Raw genomic sequence first — 23,294 nt, 5'->3', positions numbered from 1 at the left:
TCGTACCTTGAAATACCTAACCATTAGGAGATCGTACCTTGAAATACCTAACCATTAGGAGATCGTACCTTGAAATACCTAACCATTAGGAGATCGTACCTTGAAATACCTAACCATTAGGAGATCGTTACTTGAAATACCTAACCGTTAGGAGATCGTACCTTGAAATACCTAACCATTAGGAGATCGTACCTTGAAATACCTAACCATTAGGAGATCGTTACTTGAAATACCTAACCATTAGGAGATCGTTACTTGAAATACCTAACCGTTAGGAGATCGTACCTTGAAATACCTAACCATTAGGAGATCGTTACTTGAAATACCTAACCATTAGGAGATCGTTACTTGAAATACCTAACCGTTAGGAGATCGTACCTTGAAATACCTAACCATTAGGAGATCGTTACTTGAAATACCTAACCATTAGGAGATCGTTACTTGAAATACCTAACCATTAGGACATCGTACCTTGAAATACCTAACCATTAGGAGATCGTTACTTGAAATACCTAACCGTTAGGAGATCGTACCTTGAAATACCTAACCATTAGGAGATCGTTACTTGAAATACCTAACCGTTAGGAGATCGTACCTTGAAATTCCTAACCGTTAGGAGATCGTACCTTGAAATACCTAACCATTAGGAGATCGTTACTTGAAATACCTAACCGTTAGGAGATCGTACCTTGAAATACCTAACCGTTAGGAGATCGTTACTTGAAATACCTAACCGTTAGGAGATCGTACCTTGAAATACCTAACCGTTAGGAGATCGTACCTTGAAATACCTAACCGTTAGGAGATCGTTACTTGAAATACCTAACCGTTAGGAGATCGTACCTTGAAATACCTAACCGTTAGGAGATCGTACCTTGAAATACCTAACCATTAGGAGATCGTTACTTGAAATACCTAACCATTAGGAGATCGTACCTTGAAATACCTAACCATTAGGAGATCGTACCTTGAAATACCTAACCATTAGGAGATCGTTACTTGAAATACCTAACCGTTAGGAGATCGTTACTTGAAATACCTAACCATTAGGAGATCGTTACTTGAAATACCTAACCGTTAGGAGATCGATACTTGAAATACCTAACCGTTAGGAGATCGTACCTTGAAATACCTAACCATTAGGAGATCGTTACTTGAAATACCTAACCATTAGGAGATCGTTACTTGAAATACCTAACCATTAGGAGATCGTTACTTGAAATACCTAACCATTAGGAGATCGTTACTTGAAATACCTAACCATTAGGAGATCGTTACTTGAAATACCTAACCGTTAGGAGATCGTACCTTGAAATACCTAACCATTAGGAGATCGTTACTTGAAATACCTAACCGTTAGGAGATCGTACCTTGAAATTCCTAACCGTTAGGAGATCGTACCTTAAGATAGCTAACCATTAGGAGATCGTACCTTGAAATACCTAACCATTAGGAGATTGTACCTTAAAATACCTAACCGTTAGGAGATCGTTACTTCAAATACCTAACCGTACCATATGTTAATGTGTGAAGGAATAAAGAAATAATTTTCGGTGTACGTTTTCTAATCGTTAACAAAATATGCAAAATCCGACTATGGATTAGAATTTTTTGCTATGATATGATTATGTCAATCAAAGTTTACACTTTTTTGACCAAAGCTCCTCATGAAATAAATAAGAATGGCCTTCAGGTATCTTCGGCTACGCCTCGTGAATCCACACTACTTTGACAATGTGATGACGCAATTTATTGTCAATAAGAGGACAGACACATAGAAATCTGATGTAAATTTGTTAACTTAATTATATTTTCGATGGATTCTCAACTAAAACGGATCGAAATTGATTGAAAATCACAGCAACAAAAAATCCGCAGAAAAGATTTTTAGTAGGCATAAGTTTCAGGTCACCCATCCGGGTACTAACTTCCCTCAACCGGACTTGACTCAGTATAATGGAATGGAAGCCCAAGGTCTTTCCACTGGACCACGGTTCTAGGTTAATCAGCATAACAATAGCCGTGAGAACAATGCACCAGATAGACTAGACTTTTTAACATCAAATTGTTAACCGATTCCGTGCGTGGCAGAGATGCAAGGGATTAGCCGATATGGTCTGGGGGCCGGCTGGTCTCTCCCCTGATGCTCCAGCTAGAACATTTTCTTGCGTAATTCGTACACCCAAGGGCAGAAGGATTTAATCGCCGTCAGGTCCGAAGTCCATACGACGCCCCAGCTCTGCGGATGTCTCGGGGGTATGGCACCTTGGAATCGATTTTTATATTTTTATGGCTTGGTTCGAATCCCATTGTATCAGAATAAGTAGAACGTATCATATATTTTTGAATGCATGTTATTATCAATTTGGAAATATAATTTTTTCTTTTGAAAAAATGACTATCCAATGCCTTTTTTTCATTAACAGTAAAAAGTAAAACGATTTCGTGCAAAAAAAAAAAAAAAAAAAAAAAAAAAATCCGCATTTAATCTGTGACTGACAGTTTGTAATTATGAGCAATTTCAAGCACACCACGAAGAGGATTGTTCGTATTCTGTTCGTAGGAAAGACAAACACGTCAAATTGCAGTCTATATATTAAGCAGACTCGCTTGAAGTTTGTTTACAAAGATGGAATCTTAAAATCGAGTAGAATTAAATTTAGCTATAAGCTTCTCTTAATTTCTTATTTGCAGCAACATAAATCGCTGTAAAACGCAGCACCTTAATTCAAGGATTAAAGAAAAACATCATGGATAATAACTGTTTTCTGATGACTAGTACTTGGTTTGGAGCTTTAAAGGTCCTTTCACTGGAAAAAAGTTATACTGAGTTTTGGTGAACGGAAAACAAAAAATGAATAAATAAAATAGATTAGAAGCAAAACAAAAATAAATAAAAGAAATAAAATAAAATAATTAATGAACGAATAGGGTTTAACAAATGATTAAGACCGGGGATTAAGAGCTTCAAAGATCCTTTCACTAGATGTGAACTCCATTAGACCATGACTATTTCACATCCAGTGAAAGGACCTTTTTCGTAACTCAAAGGTTATAAGTTTTGGTGAACGCAAATTTTAACATGGATTAAAAGATGGACGAAAATGGTTTAGGTGTTGAGTATGAGCTTCATGCAACGATCCTTTCACTGGATGTGACTTTCACAAAAGCAAAACAAATTTATCCTAGTATGCCTAAACTGGAGAAAGAGTAGAGAATCCAGTCCACAGTCTACAATATAATCATCTGCTTTCTAAGCTGAATCAGGACAATTGTAGAAAAGGATTGGGCTCCATGTGGTATTGGACCTTCATCGCACCACTGTCAGCCTAATTAAATTGAATAGTCTATAACAAACTCATACATATGCATGTATATATTTTTTGAATACGCATAAATATTACTACTAGCTCACCTTATCTGTTTTCAATCGAATGATATTGAAGCGTTGCCATTGTACAGAATATAATAGAACTTTCATTTCACACTTCGCGGTATTCATGGCACATTTTCTTTTTGTTTTAGCATATGATCTGGATTGACCACAAGTGTGGGAATTGCGATCGCCTTTTTCGATTTTTGCATTGATAAAGATGAAAAGAAATGGCAAAATAAGTGAAATAAATTAACAGATTCCCGCAGTATACTCTTAACCGTTTCCTTCTCATAAAAGCCGTATTTTTCAATAATTTATATAAATAACTGCATCAAAGCCATCCTTTAGATAACGTTAAATTTTTAACATTGAATTTAGATTAAAATACTAAAGTAATTTTTTATCTCGATCCCACACTCCACCAAGAAAAAGTCCAATCCAAGGAGTAAATCCAGATTCTGATTTTCCACAATTTTGGATTTTAACATTAAAACTACTAAATTCTGAAAGAGCAAGTTAAATGGGTATCATTGGTGGAATTTGTTTGGTTTTTGTTGCAAAAAAGTAATGGTTTTGAGAGCATTATAAGTATCGACCATGAAGCAAGCATTTGCATGCCGCGGCCATCACTTACACCTTCCCCTCCCATAAGGGTTTGGGTTCTATTTGAACTTTTGGAGGTAAAATCTGGCGCTAACTAAGGAGATTGACAGAACATATGCTATTGAACAATATGTGTAATCTAGCTAATAAGAATTAAATTGTAACCATCTTCATAACTGATGAGCGCATATAGGAATATCGGTTAATCCAATCCATTTCAAGTATCTCAGGTAAGCTAAGTATCTCAGGTACATTCTTATTCCTATACGTTCATCCATTCCATCTCTACTATCATCCAATCCATTTCATGTACATTCGTATTCCTATAAGTTCATCCAATCCATCTCTACTATGTTCATCCAATCCATTTCATGTACATTCGTATTCCTATACGTTCATCCAATCCATCTCTACTATGTTCATCCAATCCATTTCATGTACATTCGTATTCCTATACGTTCATCCAATCCATCTCTACTATGTTCATCCAATCCATTTCATGTACATTCGTATTCCTATACGTTCATCCAATCCATCTCTACTACGTTCGTCCAATCCATTATATATACATTCGTATTCCTTTACGTTCATCCAATCCATCTCTACTACGTTCGTCCAATCCATTTCATGTACATTCTTATCCTATACGTTCGCACAATTTTTTATTTTATTTTCAAGGATTTCTCAATTTAAAAAAAACAAAACAAATTCAAATCGATTCAAAATATTCAGAGAAACATCAAGCGATTCAGCTTAAAGAGACTGGGTCACAAGGTACTTTATATTGCATCACATTAGAGCCCCAAAATGACGGTTCTTCATGCTATGCTAATTTAAAATCAAGATGGCGGATAAATCAACCAATCAGAAGTGTTGTAGTATCTGCTTGCCACATCATCCACGGTCATTCTCTCTCAACTTCTTCAAAATGGACTTCTTTCTTTCTATATTTAACTAATATTTAGACTAAAATAGGAGCCTAAAATGTCTTGGTTAACCCCTAACTTGAATATCTCGGACAGCTTGTCCTCTCTTACCAATATAACTGGTCAGATTTCGAATTTTACTCGTGAAATGCTGACTGAAGGTACCGAGGAAGTAGCAGGTAAACACTTTATAGTTATTACTTGTATGGTGCATAGAAATCCTAATATTAGTACCATTTAAGCATGATTTAAACCTCTTTAACACCGAGATAGTAATAGATGACCCTCCTTGAAGATCGATAAGATATTATATTTTTTTCTAAAGTAGATCACTTGATTTTCATTCATTTTGATCTCAAACGTAAATAAATTGCATTCAAGAAGCTCGATTACCTACAGGAATAATATTTTTTATCTATTGTAGATCCTTCAGCTGAATTAGATATTGCAAAACAACGAATTAAGGAGCTTGAAATCGTGGTAGAGAAGCAGAAGCTTGAGGTGAGTAAAACACAGCTGTGTAGCTGTGTTTAATTTAAACACACGTATTTATACTTGATTAAACATTGATTTGTTAATGACAAGATTAATGTATGTAGCTTGTAATTATTGATATTCCTATTGTCAATACGCTTGATAATTAAACTATTCTGTTTTTAATTTGTGTTTTAGTATGAAAAAATAACGAAAATAAATGAGGAATTGCAGGAGAGAGCAGAGGCTTCTGACTTACAGGCAAGACATGTTGCCAGAGATTACAGGGCAAAGCTAGACCAGAAGGAGGTACTGTAAGACAAATGCAGAATATGAACTATTAGATATCGTATATAGGTCAGGTGAGCCATCAACCAACATACAAATACCCTATTGGAAGTGTGGTATCCATCACAGACTGCATTACATGCGACCCAGTGTGGTGGATCTGTGATATAGCCTGTATGATGTCAATCACATATTCTATATCTATATTTTGTAACTCGTTTGTACTTGATAAGGATTTTTATGTTTGTCACATTTAGCAAGAAATGAAGAAACTAAAAGAAGAGATTGACAGTCATAAACATGATGATGGTAGCCAGGAAACATCATGGAACAGAACAAGACACGACTCAACAGACAGCATGGATGAACATGTAGAAATCAAGAAACTGAAAAAGGATATTGTTAGGCTTCAGACAGAGTGTCATCACTGGAAAACTCTATCAAGCTCACAGGTTAGAATCACCGCAATAGTAACAGACACTTGGTAATACCTTACCAACTACACTCTATTCCCTGTATCCCCTTGTCAAACCTTGGGTTCATGTATCATATAAACTTTCATTTTGGAACAAAGTTGCATTTACTCATATTATCATATTACAATTATTATTATGGCACCTGTTCTTATGGTAACCATTGTTCTGAGGGGAATGGTATATGGCGTGGCAGAGGCACAATCAGCTTCCACTTCTGACCCCTCAGTTCATTTATAGTAACATGGCTATGGTTTAGAATAGGCTCTCAAAATCATTGTCAGTACTGTAACGACAATCTACCTGTATGGACAGTGATTCTGGGATCTCATTCATAACTGATGCTCAGTGAAAATGATATATCAATATTGATTTTATAAATATTGAAAGTAATTGTATTTGTAGTGGGTGTAGAATGTGTTGTATACATAAACACTAGCCCCTGGCTATAGAGACTCGGCAATGAAGCTCCATATCATGACGTATGATAATTTCAGTTCCATCTATAAGCCAGTGGTTTGCTTTCCTAGATCATATTTGATTTACAATAAAATCAATCTCTCTTAGGACAGTCAGGATAAGTTGCACAGAGAGATTGACCAGTATCAGCATGAATTATCTACTCTTCAAAGCACTTACTCCCAGAAGATTGCCAACCTGAACAAGAAGCACAAGCTAGAGATGCAAAAATGGGAGGAAGAGAAGCAAGGTTACCTGAGAAAGATGGAGGATTTACAGCATGAGCTCAAGATACTAGAAGGTAACATAGGATAAGTACATTTTATCTCTCTTTTACATGATCATACAAGTATCAAAAGAGTCTCAAGCACATCAATGAAGTGCTGTAATATGTGACAATGCTTGGTCCAGTGAGGACCAAATACATGTACAACAATAAGCAACCATTTCTGATATTACAGCTAAAAAGTATACTGAAGATGACTTTCACAGTCGAAAACGTTTTATTTTGAAAACCTTTTTTAGAGACATCTTTCTATCCTTGTAAATACATATTTTATCAAGAAGCAATATCATGACAGCCAAGAAAAAGATACCAATATTCATGGTTTCGTTATGCTTTTACTCTCTTCTTCAGTAGGCCAAGAAATTTCAGAAAACATATTTAAAACCAAGAAAAGGAGAGACTATTAACAGTATGATTTGATTACATATCAGCAAATATATTGATGTTTTCTTTGTTTTACTTGTTCAGAAGTGGACAATCTTGAAGGCATGAAATCATCTTCAAGCAGTACAGGTGATGATGTTGCTGCTTTGAAAGAAGAGCTGGAGTTGGCCCATGATACTATCACCAACCTTCGTCAGCAGCTTGATAAAGCAGCTGAATCATTCAAACTAAATGAGACTGAATTTGAAAACATGAGGAAAAACCTAGAAGAAAGTACAAGCAAGCAGAGTGAAACACAAGAACAGTTGGCTGAGATGGAAAAACGGGAGACAGAATCAAATAAACACAAAGAAAGGAGCACAGATATCCAAGATCTACATGCACAGCTTGTTGAAAAAGAAAATGCTCTGGCTTCACTATCAAATGAAATAAACATCCTAAAAGAGCAACTAAATGAACGGGAAGATGAAATTTCATCCATCAGGGAAGAGAAAAATGAACTGAAATCTCAGGAGAACAAGCTTCGTAGTTCTCTTAGTGAAGTGAAAAAAGAGCTAGAGATGTTGAGTTCTTCTACGTTGGAGCTAATGGAGGAGCTGGAGTATTCACAGGGAAATCAAGAGGAACAGAGAGTTGAGATTGAAAGCTTGAGAAAGGTTTGCCTTGTCAAGGGGGATGCTAAGGATGAAATAATCCATCTCAAGACTATTATTGGTGGTAAGGATTTTCATTCTTATTCTCTACTTTCACATCCCCATAATACTTTGCCTCTTTGGGGGGTAACCAGAGGGTAAAAACCCACTTATTTTGCTGTAGGCTGATCAGACAATGTTGACAATACCTTGTTTGGTATCCAAAAATAAAATGAAGAAGTAAAAAACAGAAAAAGATAGAAGCTTGAAGACGTTTAAGGTAAATTTTAAGCATTTTTTCGTAAGTCAATTCGTTTTCTGTAAGACCAAAACTCTTGATGATCTGTACACGCAAAAATAACTTGGAATAAACTGATAATCAGTATTGTGCAGATAAAAGAAGGTATAGTATAAATTAAATAAAGAAACTTTTCAATTTGGGACAGTTTTTTGATTGGTTACCCCCCAAAGATGCAAGGGATTATGGGAATGTAAAAGTAGAGAATAGGAATGGTTGTCATTTCTATGGACTAAGGTGAAGTTTTGTTAAGTGTCTGCTCAAACATTAGAATGCTGAACCTTTCTTGATAGAGATGGTGAAAAACAAGGCAAGAGAGATATAACATGTACAGAAAAGAAAAGACAAACTAAAAAAAGAAAAAAAAAAGAGGGAAAGAGAGAGTTAACAGTCAGCATAAGTTTTGGTTTTTTCAGTTTTAAACTAAAAATGGTGATAATTACACCAACACTCTATTCTTTTTCTTCTTTCACAGCTCTGTGGGATCGCTACGTAGCAACACAGCAGTTATATCAGAAGGTCAGACATGATTTACACTCAAGCAATCAGAGACTTTTGGCACAGTTACAAGCCAGACATGTAATGAATACTTCTAATATCTCAGCACTGGCTGAAAGGAAACAAGAAGAATTGGCATTTGCTGCATGCCAGCTTCTGCTCAGTTTGTTTGCTGACAAGGAACGCGTAGCTGAGCTTAAAAACAATATTGTAAGACACTCGCTGCTTCAATGTTGCTCAGTTCGAACCAAAAGCCTAAACTTTTGTAAATTGAACTTCTCATCTCTGCTCTCAGCTTAACTTCTTTTTCTGAACTTCTAAAACTTAAACCAAAGCACTTTAAAAAACTACTTTTTAAGGATTTTTAAAAAAAATTTCACATTCCTTCACTTCCAATTATTTTTAAACAGCATGTTTTTTCTTTAAAGATTAATTTATGTTCAACTTTCTCTAGCTTGGCATAACTCAACTCTCGCATCTACTGAACTCTTTATTCCCAAACTTGAAAATGCACTGGTTCAGTAATTTATATTAATGCTATTGCTTAAAACTAAGTAAAAATTGCTTAAAGCTTCTACTAAATTCTTCAACTTTGCCTTATTTTTAGTTTTTTTTTCATATAGGGAAATGTTTGTGCATGATAATTTTTTTAATTTAGCATGTCGAGACTACGAGTATAAAGTGAACTTATTATGATGTGGCAAACGCGTCTAAACTTTACAGTAACTCTTCAAAACGTAGAATAAATTATATTTTTGGTTAAAAAAGTTAACATATAAAGTTGAGTAGCTGAGCACGCATGTGACAAGACCTTGTAGTGTGTTGCAGTTCGTTCTTCTTGTTTTCTTTTGGTCCAGTTTTAATATCCATTCGTAACATACGCGCACACACACTAGCCTAGAAAGATTAACAAAACCAAAACATACCTGCTCATATTCCTGGAACTTTGATTCGTGATTTGAGAACATTTTTCGGCTCCAAAATCCGCGTCTTCAGATGTTGATGTTCCATAGTTAGTGTCTGTGTATGGCGACTCTTGTATTCTTGCTTGCTAAATTACGAAGAGAAATGGCAAATCTTTAATTCGATTAACATTTATCGTAATTTATCAAATTCTTTTCTCTTTTCCGCTTTCTTCCTAAGCGTTTTTCTTTGCTTAGACTGCTTTCTGATATTAACATTTTGCTTATTATTTTTTCTTTCCTCTTCTGCGTCCACTTATTTACTTTCATTTAGATATATTATTAGATATATGTTATTCATCATTACTTTGTTCTTCTTGCAGGCCAACAGTCAATCCATTCGACAACAGGTCGCCGATGTAAAAGCAAAACTAAGCGACAAAAATACCAAACGCCGAGAGAAAATCCATCAAGAGAAAGAGCAGTTCATAGCAAGATCTTCCGAGCTGAGAACACAGATTGACGAACAAGAGAGCCTAGTGGACGATCTACGAGCAGATAACGAGCAAATTGTCCAAGAAACTAAAGAGCTTATTTCAGAAATAGGTTGCCAAACAAACAACGATTCTCTAGACGAAGGCAACGACTTCGTAGTGTCGTTACAAGCAGAAAAAGCTGTTTTAGAATCTACCATTGTTGGGCTACAAAACAAAGTGCAAGAGTTGAAGGAAAAGCTTCGTGTAAAAGAAGGCAAGCCTGCTAAACTCGACTCAAGTGATTATTATTTTGGTGAAGGAAAGGGACTTGACTTTTCTGATAGTGTGACTGAAGCAGAGGTCGAGTCTATGGAGAGTATACCCTTGAATGAGGAGCAGAACTCACTGAGAGGTTCTACATTAGAAAAAGAAGTTGATGATGACCAAGAACTCGTCATAGAACAACTGAAACAAGAACTCGAGGAGTACCGCTCGAATATAGAAGATTTAGAATATATTAGATCTGACCTAGAGAATGATAAGAGTACTTTAGAACAAGTGGTTATCAACTTGAGAACACAGATCAAGGAGCTACGTGAGGACATGAAAAAAGTCGAAGAAAACTCGTCAATGAAGACAACTAAAGGTGCAGAGGAACTGCAATCACTACAAGAAGAAAGAGAGAAGTTGATTCGAGAAAAGAACGACTTGATGAAGTCTCAGAGGGGATTTGAAGACGAGTTAGTGGAATCTGGGATCATTAGGAAAGAGGATACAATTGCTTTTGACAACGAACTCGAAAAGAATGATGTATTAAGGTTACATTTGAAGGAATGGGTCATTCGTACGAGAAAAGCGCTTAGGGAATCTGAAGAACGACAAGCTAATGAATCTATAGTAAGCATAAGTCTAGAGGAGAAATCCATGCTTGAAGAGAAATACCAGAACGCTAAGAAAATGATTGAAGAATTAGAAGGAGATAATTCTATTCTACGAGAGCAAACCAACGATCTAATCCACCAGATAGAAGCTAAATCTACTGAAGTTGAGTTAATAAGCGCCCAGCTGAAAGAAAAATGTTATGAAGTAAGAAACTTTGAGAAAGAAAAACGTGGTATGATGACAATGATCAATGACTATCGGGATAGACTTGAATTGCTGACCTTTGATGTTCCCGTGTCTAAAGAAGATGACTATCAGATGCTCCATGATAAGCCTGAAGAGATGAAGAAAGAGAGAGATAAGTACAGGAAATCCAATGAGGAACTGATAGAATCTTTTCAAGAAAAGCAGAAAGAACATGAAGATGTGATCCAGAAGCAAGAAGAGGTTGTACAAATGCTTGAAGAGAAGAAAATAGAATGCGAGAAATATCAAAAAACGAATGAGGAACCAATGAATTTTAATGAGGAAAGGGAGAAAGAGATTGAAGATATCATTGTGAAACAACAAGAGATGGAGAGACTTCTCGAAGAAAAACAGAAAGAGTGTGAAAAATATCAAAATTCGAATGAAGAATTGATGGAGTCTTTCCAAGAAAAGCAGAAAGAGATCGAAGAACTCAATCTCAAACAAGAAGAGTTTGAGAAAATGCTAGAAAAGAAACGGAAGGAATGCGAGAGGTATGAAAAATCAAATGAAGAATTGATGAACTCGTTTCAAGAGGAACGCCAGGCCTTTGAATCCCTTGGACACGAACAAGAAGGAATGGTACAAATATTCGAAGAAAAGAGAAAAGAATGTGAGAAATACAAGCAAGCAAACGAAGAACTGATGATTTCATTCCAGGAAAAGCATCAATCTTTCGAGGATCTTAGCCTACAGAATACCAGCCTGTCTGAGCATGTACGAGAGAGTGAGACACTTCTACGGGACCTAAGACAAGAAAAGGAGAATCTTTTAGCTTTATTGGAGAGTAAGGAACAACTTGTTAAGTCGTTGTCCGAGGAATCTAAAAGCTTTGCTGCTGAAAAGGAAGATTTAAGCCTGGTAGTACAGGAATATCAAGACAAGCTACATACCAAAGAGCAAGAAGCTGCAGAAGTCTCGCACTTACTTTTTGAAGTTGACCAGCTTAAAAGACAAGCTCGTGACAGAGAATTGAGTAAAAAATCCCTGGAGGAAAGAATTTCTTGTCTCTCAGCAGATAATGAGAGGCTAAGTACTTCTTTAGACGAAAAGAATATGGCGTTGAGTCATCTTGAAGCGGAGTTAAAAGAGAAAAGAGTTGAAGTGGAGCACCTGGATTTGGAGATGGATAAACTGAACGAGTTGGTCGGTAGTAATGTTGCTGTGAGGCGAGATTTAGAGCATCAAATATCTTCCCTCAAGAAGAAGAAGGAAGACATAGAGAGACTATTAGAGGAAAAAGACAGTGCTATAGATACTTTGAAGCTTGATTTAAGAGAAAAGGGAGCAGAGAACGATCTCATTAGGCTAGATGTGACGAGAATGACTAAAAATCTCAAAGAAAAAGAAATGCTGTTTCAGAGTGGAACCCAAAGTCCAGAACAAGAGACTCAGAATCAAGTTTCTCGAATGCTTCGTTTGATTCGAGAGAAAGAACAAGAAATAGAAGCAATGAAACAAAAAGAAGCTTCGTTGATTGCTGCTGTCAATCAAACAGACCAAACCAGTAATGAAGCCTTGGATCATTATATACAACAGATAACACATTTGACAGAAGAGACAAACCGCTTGATGGCAGAAGTCGAGCAAAAGGACGAGGAATTGTTGCTTGCTAATGACAGGCTTGAGGTGTTACAAGAAAAAATGAGCGGCAAATCCCAGGCTTCCGTGGTACTTCAGAGCGAACACAGTCGACTTCTTGCGCTCAACGAATCACAAGGAAATGAAATTGCAAAGATGAGAGAAAGAAACGACCACATGGGGAAACTAATAGAAGAAAAGGAAAAGGCGAAACATGATGAGATAAACCGGTTGCAGAACGAGTTCACACATCATGTCAATGAACTCAAACGAGAGCAAGAGAGGTTGCTTACACTACTCAGTGAAAAGGATCGTCAGATTGTTGCTCTTGCTGATGCAACAGTTCCTTTATCACCAACAGCGCAGGTCTATTCCAGTCCACCTCCCCTTCTAAAGGAAGTACTACAAAAAAGCGAATCAAATGTCACTCAAACAGGCGCCTCTAGAAGTGACGTTGAACTGAGAGATCGACAAATAGCTGCACTGAAAAGTCAGCTGTCAAATTCCAATCGAAATCTCAGAGAAAAGCTCGAGCAAAATGAAAACCTTCAAAATGAAATACAAGACCTTCGACTAAAAGGCGAAAATTTGACAAATAACCTTAGTGAACTTAAAGAAAGATCTTCGTTATTAGAAAGTAAGGACAATCGAATAGAAGCTTTAGAAGCAGAAGTTAAGGCATTGAATGAAACACTGAGTTCGAGTAGGAAGGAACTAAAGATGATTGAAGAAAGTCATTCCAACGCTAAGGAATCAATATTGTTCGAACTTGAGAGTCTACGAATTGAGAAACAAGACTTACAGGAAACTTCGAGTAAGGAAATCACAGAACTGAAAAATAAACTTATAAAGGCTTTTAATTCGTTAGGAGATTGTGAGTTCAGTATATCTGAACAAGGGTTTGAAGATATCGACAAGAACTTTAATGGAGTTGTGCAACGAGTTATCAACCAGAGAAACAATTTGTTACGGGAAAAGGATAATGAAATCCGAGCTCTTAAAGCACAAATAGCGAATCTAAATGTCCTTACACAAGCTCCAGGATCAAGAGACTATGGATTAGAAGAAATATTAAGAGAAAAGGAACTACTTAATGACAGAATCATGAGCTTACAGAACGAGAAGGATGATGTACTACAGGAAAAAGAAAGTATAGTTGCTGACTTGCAAAGCCAAGTTATTAATCTTACAAAACTCGTGAGCGACAAAGACAAATCTAAAAGTCAGGATTCCGAGCGATTAATACGAGAAAAGGAACGAATGGAAAAAGAATTAGAAAGGCTAAAAACTGAAAAGGAAAGAAATGCTATTCAAATTGAAAAATTAACTTCAGAAAACAACCGCCTGTCGAGTCTGTTAGCGGAAGAAAAATCCAACGCGGCAAAACTCCACGCCAATAGTGAGCAATACAAACAGGTTTTACAGGAAAAGGACAACAGGATAAACGAGTTATCTAGGGAAAAGGACGAGTTGAATAAGGAGAGCGATACTCTTAAGCAAAGGGTTGCTCTTCTGCAAAATGATTTGACTAAAGCGTGTGGAGGGCAAAAAGAAACTGAGGCCAAGTCGAGTAGAGAGTTGCAGAGACTACGAGAACATCTTTTACAGGTATGAACTACAGCGACCCACTTTAGACAACAGCGCTAGATGCACTCTCGACCCCTGAGACCTGTCTTTGTTGCTGTGCATGCTTTAAAAATATTTCATTGAGCATGCGCAGTAAGAATGAGGAGCCTGGGATCGCCGGAAAATACAAGGATGAAAATGAAGTCAACCTGAGGTTATTTTTGATATGCTAAGACTGTTTGTAACTAACTTTTAGGTCGAGGAAAGTTACACCAGAGAGGCCATGGAAGCTAAAGAACGTGAGAAGAGTTTGAGAATGAAATTAGCCCAAGCAGAAGAACAGCTGCTATCAAGCTCTCACTGCATGCAGGATAGAAGGTATGTATTCCTCTTGTACTGCTTGTTGCAGTAAAATAAGTCTCCGTCTACGAAGAAATCCTTAACAATGCTATCTGTGCTCTATTCTGTTTCTATCTGTATTTACGTTACGCACCACCGTTATGCATTGGCAACCATTTTGTTTCAACCCCAGCAAGTAGTGCAACTTCTTTATTCTTGTTTGTTTGTGTTATCTTTATAGTCGGCAGTCTTGGCAACAGCTAGAGAGCCTTCAGGAACAGCTCCATTCTGTAGCTAGTCAAAGAGATGAAGCAGTCATGCAGCAAGCCGCTGCCCAAGAGCAGGTCCAACAGTACGCGACATCACTTGATAATTTACAGATGGTGTTGGAGCAGTTCCAAAGAGGTAAGACACCTGCACGTCACAACAACGATAAGCGCCAGGGAGATCAGCAGAGTTTGTTTCAGGGTATCCATAAATTTGTGGAGGGAACAAAAGCAGTACTCTTTCTTGATTAGATCTAAGTATTTTCTCGGTTTTCTTGTTTAACCCAGATATTGAAAAAGTAGAATGACTCTATGGATGGATGATTATCGATGAAATTCCTCTTATTTTGTTTGTAGAAAAAGAAAGTCAGTTAACAGCAGTACAAGAACAAGCTCAGCAGCAAATCAACGCAGCTCGTGCTGACGTCTTGCAGATGCAGCAACGAGAAAATGAACTGAAGGTAAAACCAAAGAAAGTCATTCTCGTTTGTATGTTTGATTAACAGGCCCTGACAAAAAACATATATATTTGTTCTCGTAATTTTAAAGGCGCAGTTGCAGAATGCTGCCAAAATTGTTCAAGAACTTGGCAGATTGAAGCAAGAGGTAGCAACTAGAGATGAAGAGATAGCTCATTATAGGGCTTCCGGTATGTCATCACAGATTTATGTTATTATAGAGATTTACCGGGTACCCATATACCTCCACGTCCCCTTAGTACTGCCACTCCGAGAGCTTGGATAACACCTGCGGGACTACTAAAATCTTGCATCTTCTGCACACACGTCATTTGTTTCCATAGTAATCTCCCAACTCAAAATCCTAAATCGTCCATCCTTAGTTATTGTTATACCTTGTAAACCTTACCCTTGCATCTGTTGATTACGTTTATTGTTTTTTTTTAGTTGCAAAGCTTGAGGAAGACCTTCGAGTAAGCCATAATGTCATCCGAGACATAAACAACACCAATGACAACAAAGTGGATAAGTAAGTTCTCTCTCTCTCAAATCTTTTTCGTCTGACATTTTATGACTCAAGAATAGTCATATCGGCAAAGAAGACCCCCTTAGGGAGAGTGAAGGTTGTAAAATAAGGGTACTGGTAGCCATAGCGACCAGTATATGTGTAGGGCATGCTATGCTAAGTGATATGTGTCACTCTTGCGGCGAGGAGTTGAGATTTAATCTTATTAATTTGATTGCTTCGTTTCTATATAATTCTTATTTATATCTATTGTGTAAAAGAAATTCATGTTATTTACCGACAGGACGTTGTTGAAGAATCTCTTGCATGGCTACTTCAACACTCCTGAAAGCAAAAGAGCAGATGTCGTACACGTTATTGGTGGACTGTTAGGATTCACGCCGGAGGAAATGATGAAGGTATGTAAAAACCCTACTCTGAATCTTGTGACAAGAAGGTTTCTAACCTTTGTCAATTGTTTTTATCAAAACCTCTGATACTTATTCAAATTCGGGAACCGCCCTTCCAATTTGGGAACCGCCCTTCCGAGCTGAAACTTAACTCAGGGAACCCGTCTCGCGCCGAATACATTTTTTGGGGCTGCGTTTAGGATGTGAAAGTTTCAGAAATATCTCCCATATCGGCAGCAAAAGGTCGGGACAGTCTTCCTTTGAACTTCAAAAAAAAAAAAAAAAAACGAACTAGACAGCTTGATACATTTTGGGATGTTTTGTTTTAGATTGGTACCGGCTCAGCTCCTCCAAGTCAGGGTGGATGGATGTCCTCTTTCCTTCCATTTGGAGGACCACCCACACCGACAGCCAAGAACATTCCAAAGGTTACAGACAAGGTGGGTTGAATATTGGTTATTTTTGAAAAAGTATCCGTAAATATGTGCAAATGCGTTACTAATTCCGCCTCTGCATTCCACTTCAGCACGCCTTCGAAACTTGCGCGCAGCAAGAAAGCAATATTTATGCTCTCTTTTTTAGTTTTTCTATTTTAGATGTTCTCTCAGACCTTTACTATTATTCTTTTCTCTCATTTTGTATAGTCATTCACGGAACTGTTCGTAAACTTCCTGCAACACGAGTCGGACGCCACTGGTACACCATTACCAGGAAGACCAGGCAACACCACTAACCCACTCCTGACAGGGCTGACGGCTAAGCCAACCCCATTGGCCCAACCACCCACGGGTAGAAGACAACCATTAGCAACCTCCACGCCTCTTCCCAGTAAACCTCCTACCCCTTCAGGTGTTGCTATGACAACGGGTGCTACCCCGTCACAGTTGGGAACTCCTGTATCGGGTATTTCACCTATAACACCAATGACTGCTCCGCGAATGCCTAACAGTGTTGCACTCAGACCGCCTATGGTTAATTCGTTTACTACAAGGTTAGTTTATTAGTCCCCTTCTCAGTTCCCTGCGCCATCTTGAGCTTGCAATGATAGAGACCTTTTTTAACACCTTGGACAATTGCCCTATTTCACTATGACGTCACATCAAAACAATCTATTGTTTAAACGCAAAGGATCATGGTCGTCGGAGGGGGTCAAATCAATGCAAATTCACCGAAAATTGTTCTAAAACCCGTATCAATCCACGAAGAGAGGTAGAATAGCCAGCAAACGCTCAGAATATTTTTTAGTACATATTAACACATATTATATCTGAAAACCAGGCCATTTTAGATTAAACTGTTTCGCTAGGAGCAAATTTTGTTGAATTTTCTATTGGATTTGGCGATTCTATCCCCTACATAAACAAGCAGTGACGTCATAGTGAAATAGGGCAATTATTCACGTCTCTATCATTGCAAGCTCACCGTTCGTCTCGCTTCGAAGCAAAGACACTATTGGGTTTAAAATATTTGTATTGTTTCCGATTACTAACTAGTTGTTTTAACTACACATTTCAGACCACCGTCCACGCAGCCATTACCTACAAGTGGTAACCCTTTTCTCTCAATGTCGCCCGTTCAATCTTTACCTTCTATCACGTCATCTGGTCCATCATCGTTACGAAACGTTCTCTTTCAAACCGCTCCGACGCAATCACAAGCTAGATAGCTCAATTCCCTTAGGAAAATAGATTTAGGAGAGAGATGTTAGCCTAAGTTAAGAAAAAAATATTAGGGTCTTACATGTAACAGCAGAAAAATATTGCTCTAAAATTTGTAACTCAAGAGAAATGATGCTACTTACAACTTCTTAACACATTCTTCTAGCGTAGTGTGCTAAGTTTCTTTGCTCGTGTTGGTCTTTGGACCCCTTTTTTCTACTTCTCGTTTTCAAGTGTTATTCCTCTTCTATCAATGACTGTTCTCGTCTTTGGGATTTGTGAGCCTCACTCAATAGAATCTCTTCTTCAATCTTTCGTTCTCAGAAAGTCTACACTCTTTTGAAGATAACAAAGTAACTCGAGAGAAGTTTATCAATTTATGTGCAATTCAAGTTGCTCACATTCAACAGTGACATTTTTACAAATTTTATCCTCAAGAAAAAATCTTTATGAACTTGAAATATTTGGCCGACATTTTCGGTCTTGAAGCTTCATCTGGGCTATAGTCATTTATTTACGCTTTCATACCTGAGAAAAGAAAAATGAAAGAAAAAATATTGGGTTATTTATAATGGGAGGAAATAAATATATTAAAAAAAGATTAATAAAATACGATTTTAAAAACACATCTCGTGTTAAAATATATTACTTCTGGAAAATAGAGGTTATAGGATGCAGGTTCTTTTAAGGGGTGTGCTGACCAATGTTACACCAGAAGGAATTTTGTATAATATTATGGTATTGAAATCCGGGACAATTGCGCTAAAATGAGAGAAAGAATTCCCCCACACGGTTTCTATATCAACGTCCGTTGTTGCCTAGGTTTGTTCTTTATTATTTAATCCGCCAACACTGCGTTTTTGGTAGATTTTTATCTTTAAAAGTTTTGATATTTCGTTAACAAAATTTGCGCGTCTGGACATGTGTTGCTGGTCAGCGGTAGTTAAACCTTATTGCCTAGTAACGCCATTAAACAATCGGTATTTTCCCTCGAGGGAATATTTATCCCTGGTTCTTTAATGTTTACGTCTTGAAAATGGTTTAAATTAACGGCTGTTTTTACTCGACACTAATGGCTTTACATCCTAAAGTAATTTTAAGTAGTGAGCAAATTTTGTCATTAAGAAAATTTCAGCAAATTTACGCTTTTTCATGACAAAAACGATGATTAGATTTCGAGTAAACTTCCGTTTCAAATTTTAGAATTTTTTCCAATATAACTTAGTTAAGATTATTTTATAGTTTACGGTAGCTTTGTATCAGTCATATTTCTATGGGTGAACAAGGGACTACAACTCAAACAGGTTTAGGAAACGAAGAGGATAAGGACGCTTCATTTCAAGAAGAAGATGCCGAAAATGGCGGCGGGGTTTCCTTCTACGTGAACAAAGATGGGCTGCCCATGTCATCTAAAACGTGGGAGAGAATGTGGCGCCATGTTGAGACAATACAACCTGAGAAACTACCAATATTTAACCAAATTAGAGAAAGTCCTAATCTTGAGAAGGTATGCATAGATCTGCATAGATGTAGTAAATAATGTTTTCATTTATAGCACAGCTGATTTAAGTTAACCTATATCAACAGAAAATTTTATATTTAAGCTTACATTTAGCTAAAATATCTGTAAATTACGCGAATTCTAGTGGTATGGCACATGTGCTAGAGGGATGATAATGGTGATAATGACTATGTTGATGGTGAGGATGCTGATAATGGTGATGACAAAAATGGTGGTGGTGGTGTTGAATGATAGTGATGATGATAACCATGATGATAGTGATGATGAAGATGACACTGTTGTTGTTGATTATGATCATGAGGATGAGGATGATCATATAATTAGCAGCCACAGCAGTTGTTTCACAAAACCTGACAAAATTATATTAAATTATTATTAATTATTAGCAACAAATATGGCATTTTTTATGAATATAAAACTTTTGCTGGCAGATACGATTTATGAATGATAAAATAAAATTGTAAGGTTATTTTTTTTAGAATTTAAGCATCAATAATATTAATTGCACAGTTTTTTTCTCTAGGTTCCTGTGGTCATTCCTCCTGTTTTGACAATATCAATGACAGTCAAACAGAAACTCAAAGCGATACAGGATTATTTGATACATTTACAGTATCCTAAATATTAATAATATGTATCTAAATCTATATATAGTTTGTTATCCTATCTTAGTAGCTCCAGTGTATAAGTAAATAAGGGAAGGGCTATTATTATCTATGAAAGGGGGGGGGGGGGGGGGGGAGAGGGAAAAATCATAAGGGAAGGGGGAGGTGGTAGGTAACTTTATTATAAACACTTTAAGGGGTGAGCCTCGAAGAGAATTTTTACCAATCTTTCTCCCCTTCATAAATTATTGTCCAGTCCCTTATGTCTGGAAATCAATTCAAGCAAATTTTGTATGACATGTTATATTGATAAACTTACCACGTGATTGTGCAGCGATTGTCAGAGTGCTATAGGTACATTCACTTTCTGATCTAAGTGCCCTGTGATGCAAGTAATATCATATATAAAAATACTCCTAATTATTAAAATGAAGCAGTTATTGTTTTAACATTATTCAGATACAACCATACAGGGACACAGTTATTTGAAATAAGAAAAAATAGGCCATTGAAAGGGTAAGTACTTAGTTAGCACCCAATCGCTTCGTAAAATATTTCCCATTTTAGACCACCTATTCAAAATGAGATTCTTTGTTTGAGTTACATTCACTAAAACATTTCTGCCAATGAACAAATAAAACTCCTCAGAATAACCTATGGTTTGTCAGAGCTAAATGGATAGATGTGTATAATGTAGGTCAGAATAGACCCTTTTCTTGTTCCAAATTACTGCTGTGCTTCTTGATTACAGACTCATTTGCTCAGGCTAAGCCTCAAATCAGTGTCTAATTACTTGCAAATACCAACGGTAAAGTAAAGAATGCACAAGTTCAACAATACGAACACTTTGAAACTTGACGGACTTTGACTGGAAAACATGATTATTCTTCACAAGATCGAGGCTTAGTCTGAGCAAATGTAATCAAGAAACACAGCGGTAATTTGGAACTCGAAAAGGGTCTATTAAAATCCCTTCAAATTTTCACAAAACTCCTTCAGTACCCCTACCTCTAAAAGTACTCATGCTGCACTTACTTATACAATTTCTTGAATATTTACAGACTGATGGATACAGCAAGAGAAATCATCAGAGAATCTCTACCAATCAAATGCCTTGAAGCTGTTATAGCATCCTTGTATCCTGCATAGTCATCAGCACCCTATTCAATTGTTGAGTCAGAAATGAGCAGTGTAGGATGTGTTCTGTCTCTGGGATGAATGTCTCTATCTGAACAAAATGAAATCTCCTTGTCATGGTTTTAGGGGAAAGGGGGTCATCATCATATCATCATCATCATTTTCTCCTCACATGGCACATGATTGGCCTTTGGGGGGGGGGGGGGGGGGCTGCCAGCATTAGAAATCAATGTTCCAATAGGCATGTAATGTTCTTTTTGTTTGTCATCATAATTCAAGCCTGTTGCTGATCTACTCCCAAGGGCATGCCCCCCCTGACCCTCTATTTCACATCAAGGATGGTTTCGATCAGGGTTCATAATAGCACACAGGCAATCCTTGACATTCTACAGATATCTGACAAGCAGCATTCCCGAACTACAAAGATTTACAATTAGTTTTAAGAGTCAATTTTCTTCTCAATATTACCGGTAAGTAAACCTGTTACATTGTGCCTTATAGAGCAATGTCTTTCTGTTGACTTAACTCCCTGTTGTTTGATGAATGTTTTCTAGTCATATCGTTCTTGGTGTTGTGGCCAATAGTAAGTATGGAGCCCTTGGTCTTAGTAGGAGAGAAGATCTGATGTACAAGCCTCTTGAATTCAAGGTAAAGACCACTACTTTGAGCAGAGTCTCCTCTCTGTAGTTCTCTCTCTTCTCTCGGCGGCCTGTATCGCTAGTGCCAAAGGAAAATAGACCTTTTTTAGCTTCGTTGTTCGTTGTGCAGATTTCAGCTGACCATGTGATGTCACTCTTTGGCGTTGATTCTTTCATGTGTAAATATTTTAATATATTCGTCATAAAAGAACAATTCTCAAGGGAATGACATGTGATCTCGAATAGGCAATTTGTATACGAAACTAAAAAGGTCCATACAGACTCTGCCAACTGTTTTGCAGTACTGATGATCAAGTTCCTGCTAGTAGTAATGACGATAGGGATATTCGAGGACTCGAATCTAGACGCGAAGAATGGTTTGAATGTATACACAGTGCATAAAAAAGAAGTATCTTTGATTGATCATGACCCACTTTAGACCCAAGATCCCTTTTATTTTTATTGCATGCATAGTAAGAATAGCTATAAATACCAGGGATTGGAGTCAGCACGAGAGAAAATTAAGAGAACGGCAACATAGATAAGAATAGTGAGAATGATCACGCAGTCAATACTGATCTATATGCTAATTCCCATTCATTTGCAGTCTTTGCTTGATTTGATCAACGATTTCATATCCTCCTACGGTAAATGTAAGTATGCACTACATTTGAGGATTGGTACGCGGGCGCTATTAATGGAAAGGGCGGGGGGGGGGGGGGGGGATGGGTAGATGAGAGAATTATTGGAAACAGAATGACCCTTACTCAGCCGTCTTCAAAGAAATGCTGGCCTTAATCATTGTACTTTGGTACGATGCGTCATAGCTGTGCCATTATACTAATTCCAGGTACATCTCTTCCAGATGATCACTCAGTCAAGAGAATCAAACTTAGTTTGCCCATAGTTCATGATTTGCACAGCTGTGAGAAAATCTACTGGAAGGTAGGTATTAGGTAGAACTAGCTACTAGGTAGAATCTCATGTGCAACCGTTAAACAAAGGAATGATACTCAAGGAATGATGCGTATTAATATATATAATGGGAAAATATTACGCCCAATGTAAAGAATGCTATAGGGTAACGTAAAATGATATTGTACACCCCCACTCCCCACCCCCGTTTATATAAAGGCTGCTCTTGCTGCTTTTATCTCCTTATCTTGTGGAATGATTATCAAATGCTTTTAGTCTTGCGCAGTTGACTATGAGTTTTGTATTGCAAGATTGTGCTAGAAATGTTATATTTTATAAATTTTGTTTTCCAGTATATTGCCTTCAATCCCAATAAGCTGGGACAAGCAGACATGAAGAAGTTGCTGGATAAATATTCTCGTGAAATCAAACTTGCGGTAGGCTATACGACATCTCAATCAAAGGATTGTCTTAATTATGGCATTCGTTTT

At 37.2% G+C, this 23,294-nt stretch overlaps 2 protein-coding genes and 1 long non-coding RNA gene across 7 annotated transcripts in view; 2 read left to right on the top strand and 1 right to left on the bottom strand.

Annotated features, from left to right (window-relative positions):
* Positions 1 to 4,876: 4,876 nt before the first annotated feature.
* On the top strand, positions 4,877 to 18,612 carry LOC116297052 (uncharacterized). Of its 4 annotated transcripts, none has more exons than XM_031705192.2 (17): positions 4,877 to 5,084; positions 5,330 to 5,406; positions 5,578 to 5,688; positions 5,925 to 6,119; positions 6,708 to 6,900; positions 7,354 to 7,986; positions 8,675 to 8,718; positions 9,983 to 14,392; positions 14,607 to 14,728; positions 14,931 to 15,094; positions 15,313 to 15,416; positions 15,505 to 15,604; positions 15,861 to 15,942; positions 16,223 to 16,337; positions 16,658 to 16,768; positions 16,973 to 17,319; positions 17,844 to 18,612. In XM_031705192.2, exons 1-17 carry the CDS (start codon positions 4,964 to 4,966, stop codon positions 17,992 to 17,994), a joined length of 7,080 nt encoding a protein of 2,359 aa, XP_031561052.2. In that variant the 5' UTR covers positions 4,877 to 4,963; the 3' UTR covers positions 17,995 to 18,612. The 4 variants fall into 4 exon arrangements, with proteins under 4 accessions (XP_031561052.2, XP_031561051.2, XP_031561054.2 ...); XM_031705191.2 differs by having other exon boundaries at positions 8,675 to 8,778; XM_031705194.2 differs by having other exon boundaries at positions 8,675 to 8,907.
* Positions 18,391 to 21,227, bottom strand: LOC148905052 (uncharacterized). The gene is made up of 3 exons (XR_016118742.1): positions 21,149 to 21,227; positions 20,433 to 20,494; positions 18,391 to 18,514 (listed from the first exon to the last, which is right to left on the bottom strand). It is a non-coding gene; the product is annotated as an uncharacterized LOC148905052 (long non-coding RNA).
* Positions 18,988 to 23,294, top strand: part of LOC116297062 (tubulinyl-Tyr carboxypeptidase 1) — a 21,572-nt gene continuing 17,265 nt past the window's right edge. For both annotated transcript variants that reach the window (XM_089024303.1, XM_031705209.2), the window contains exons 1-9: positions 18,988 to 19,493; positions 20,032 to 20,120; positions 20,573 to 20,629; positions 21,175 to 21,249; positions 21,643 to 21,720; positions 21,805 to 21,898; positions 22,496 to 22,541; positions 22,754 to 22,833; positions 23,157 to 23,240. In XM_089024303.1, coding sequence (XP_088880429.1) covers positions 19,260 to 19,493; positions 20,032 to 20,120; positions 20,573 to 20,629; positions 21,175 to 21,249; positions 21,643 to 21,720; positions 21,805 to 21,898; positions 22,496 to 22,541; positions 22,754 to 22,833; positions 23,157 to 23,240 — 837 coding nt within the window. In that variant the 5' untranslated portion in view covers positions 18,988 to 19,259. The remainder of the gene's footprint in view (positions 19,494 to 20,031; positions 20,121 to 20,572; positions 20,630 to 21,174; positions 21,250 to 21,642; positions 21,721 to 21,804; positions 21,899 to 22,495; positions 22,542 to 22,753; positions 22,834 to 23,156; positions 23,241 to 23,294) is intronic.

Source organism: Actinia tenebrosa, unplaced genomic scaffold, assembly GCF_029948245.1.
Source record: "Actinia tenebrosa isolate PJP-AT-01 unplaced genomic scaffold, QUT_ActTen_1.0 PGA_scaffold8__29_contigs__length_14323225, whole genome shotgun sequence".
Lineage (NCBI taxonomy): Eukaryota > Metazoa > Cnidaria > Anthozoa > Actiniaria > Actiniidae > Actinia > Actinia tenebrosa.
This window is presented reverse-complemented; position numbering and strand designations above follow the sequence as displayed.

What these genes read in the sequence shown, in the direction of transcription:
- LOC116297052 (XM_031705194.2), top strand. Translation starts at nt 4,964, where the DNA reads ATGTCTTGGTTAACCCCTAACTTGAATATCTCGGACAGCTTGTCCTCT. An exon ending in CACTGCATGCAGGATAGAAG is followed by an intron (nt 14,729 to 14,930) that starts GTATGTATTCCT and finishes TTATCTTTATAG; the next exon opens with TCGGCAGTCTTGGCAACAGC. An exon ending in GTTGGAGCAGTTCCAAAGAG is followed by an intron (nt 15,095 to 15,312) that starts GTAAGACACCTG and finishes TTTTGTTTGTAG; the next exon opens with AAAAAGAAAGTCAGTTAACA.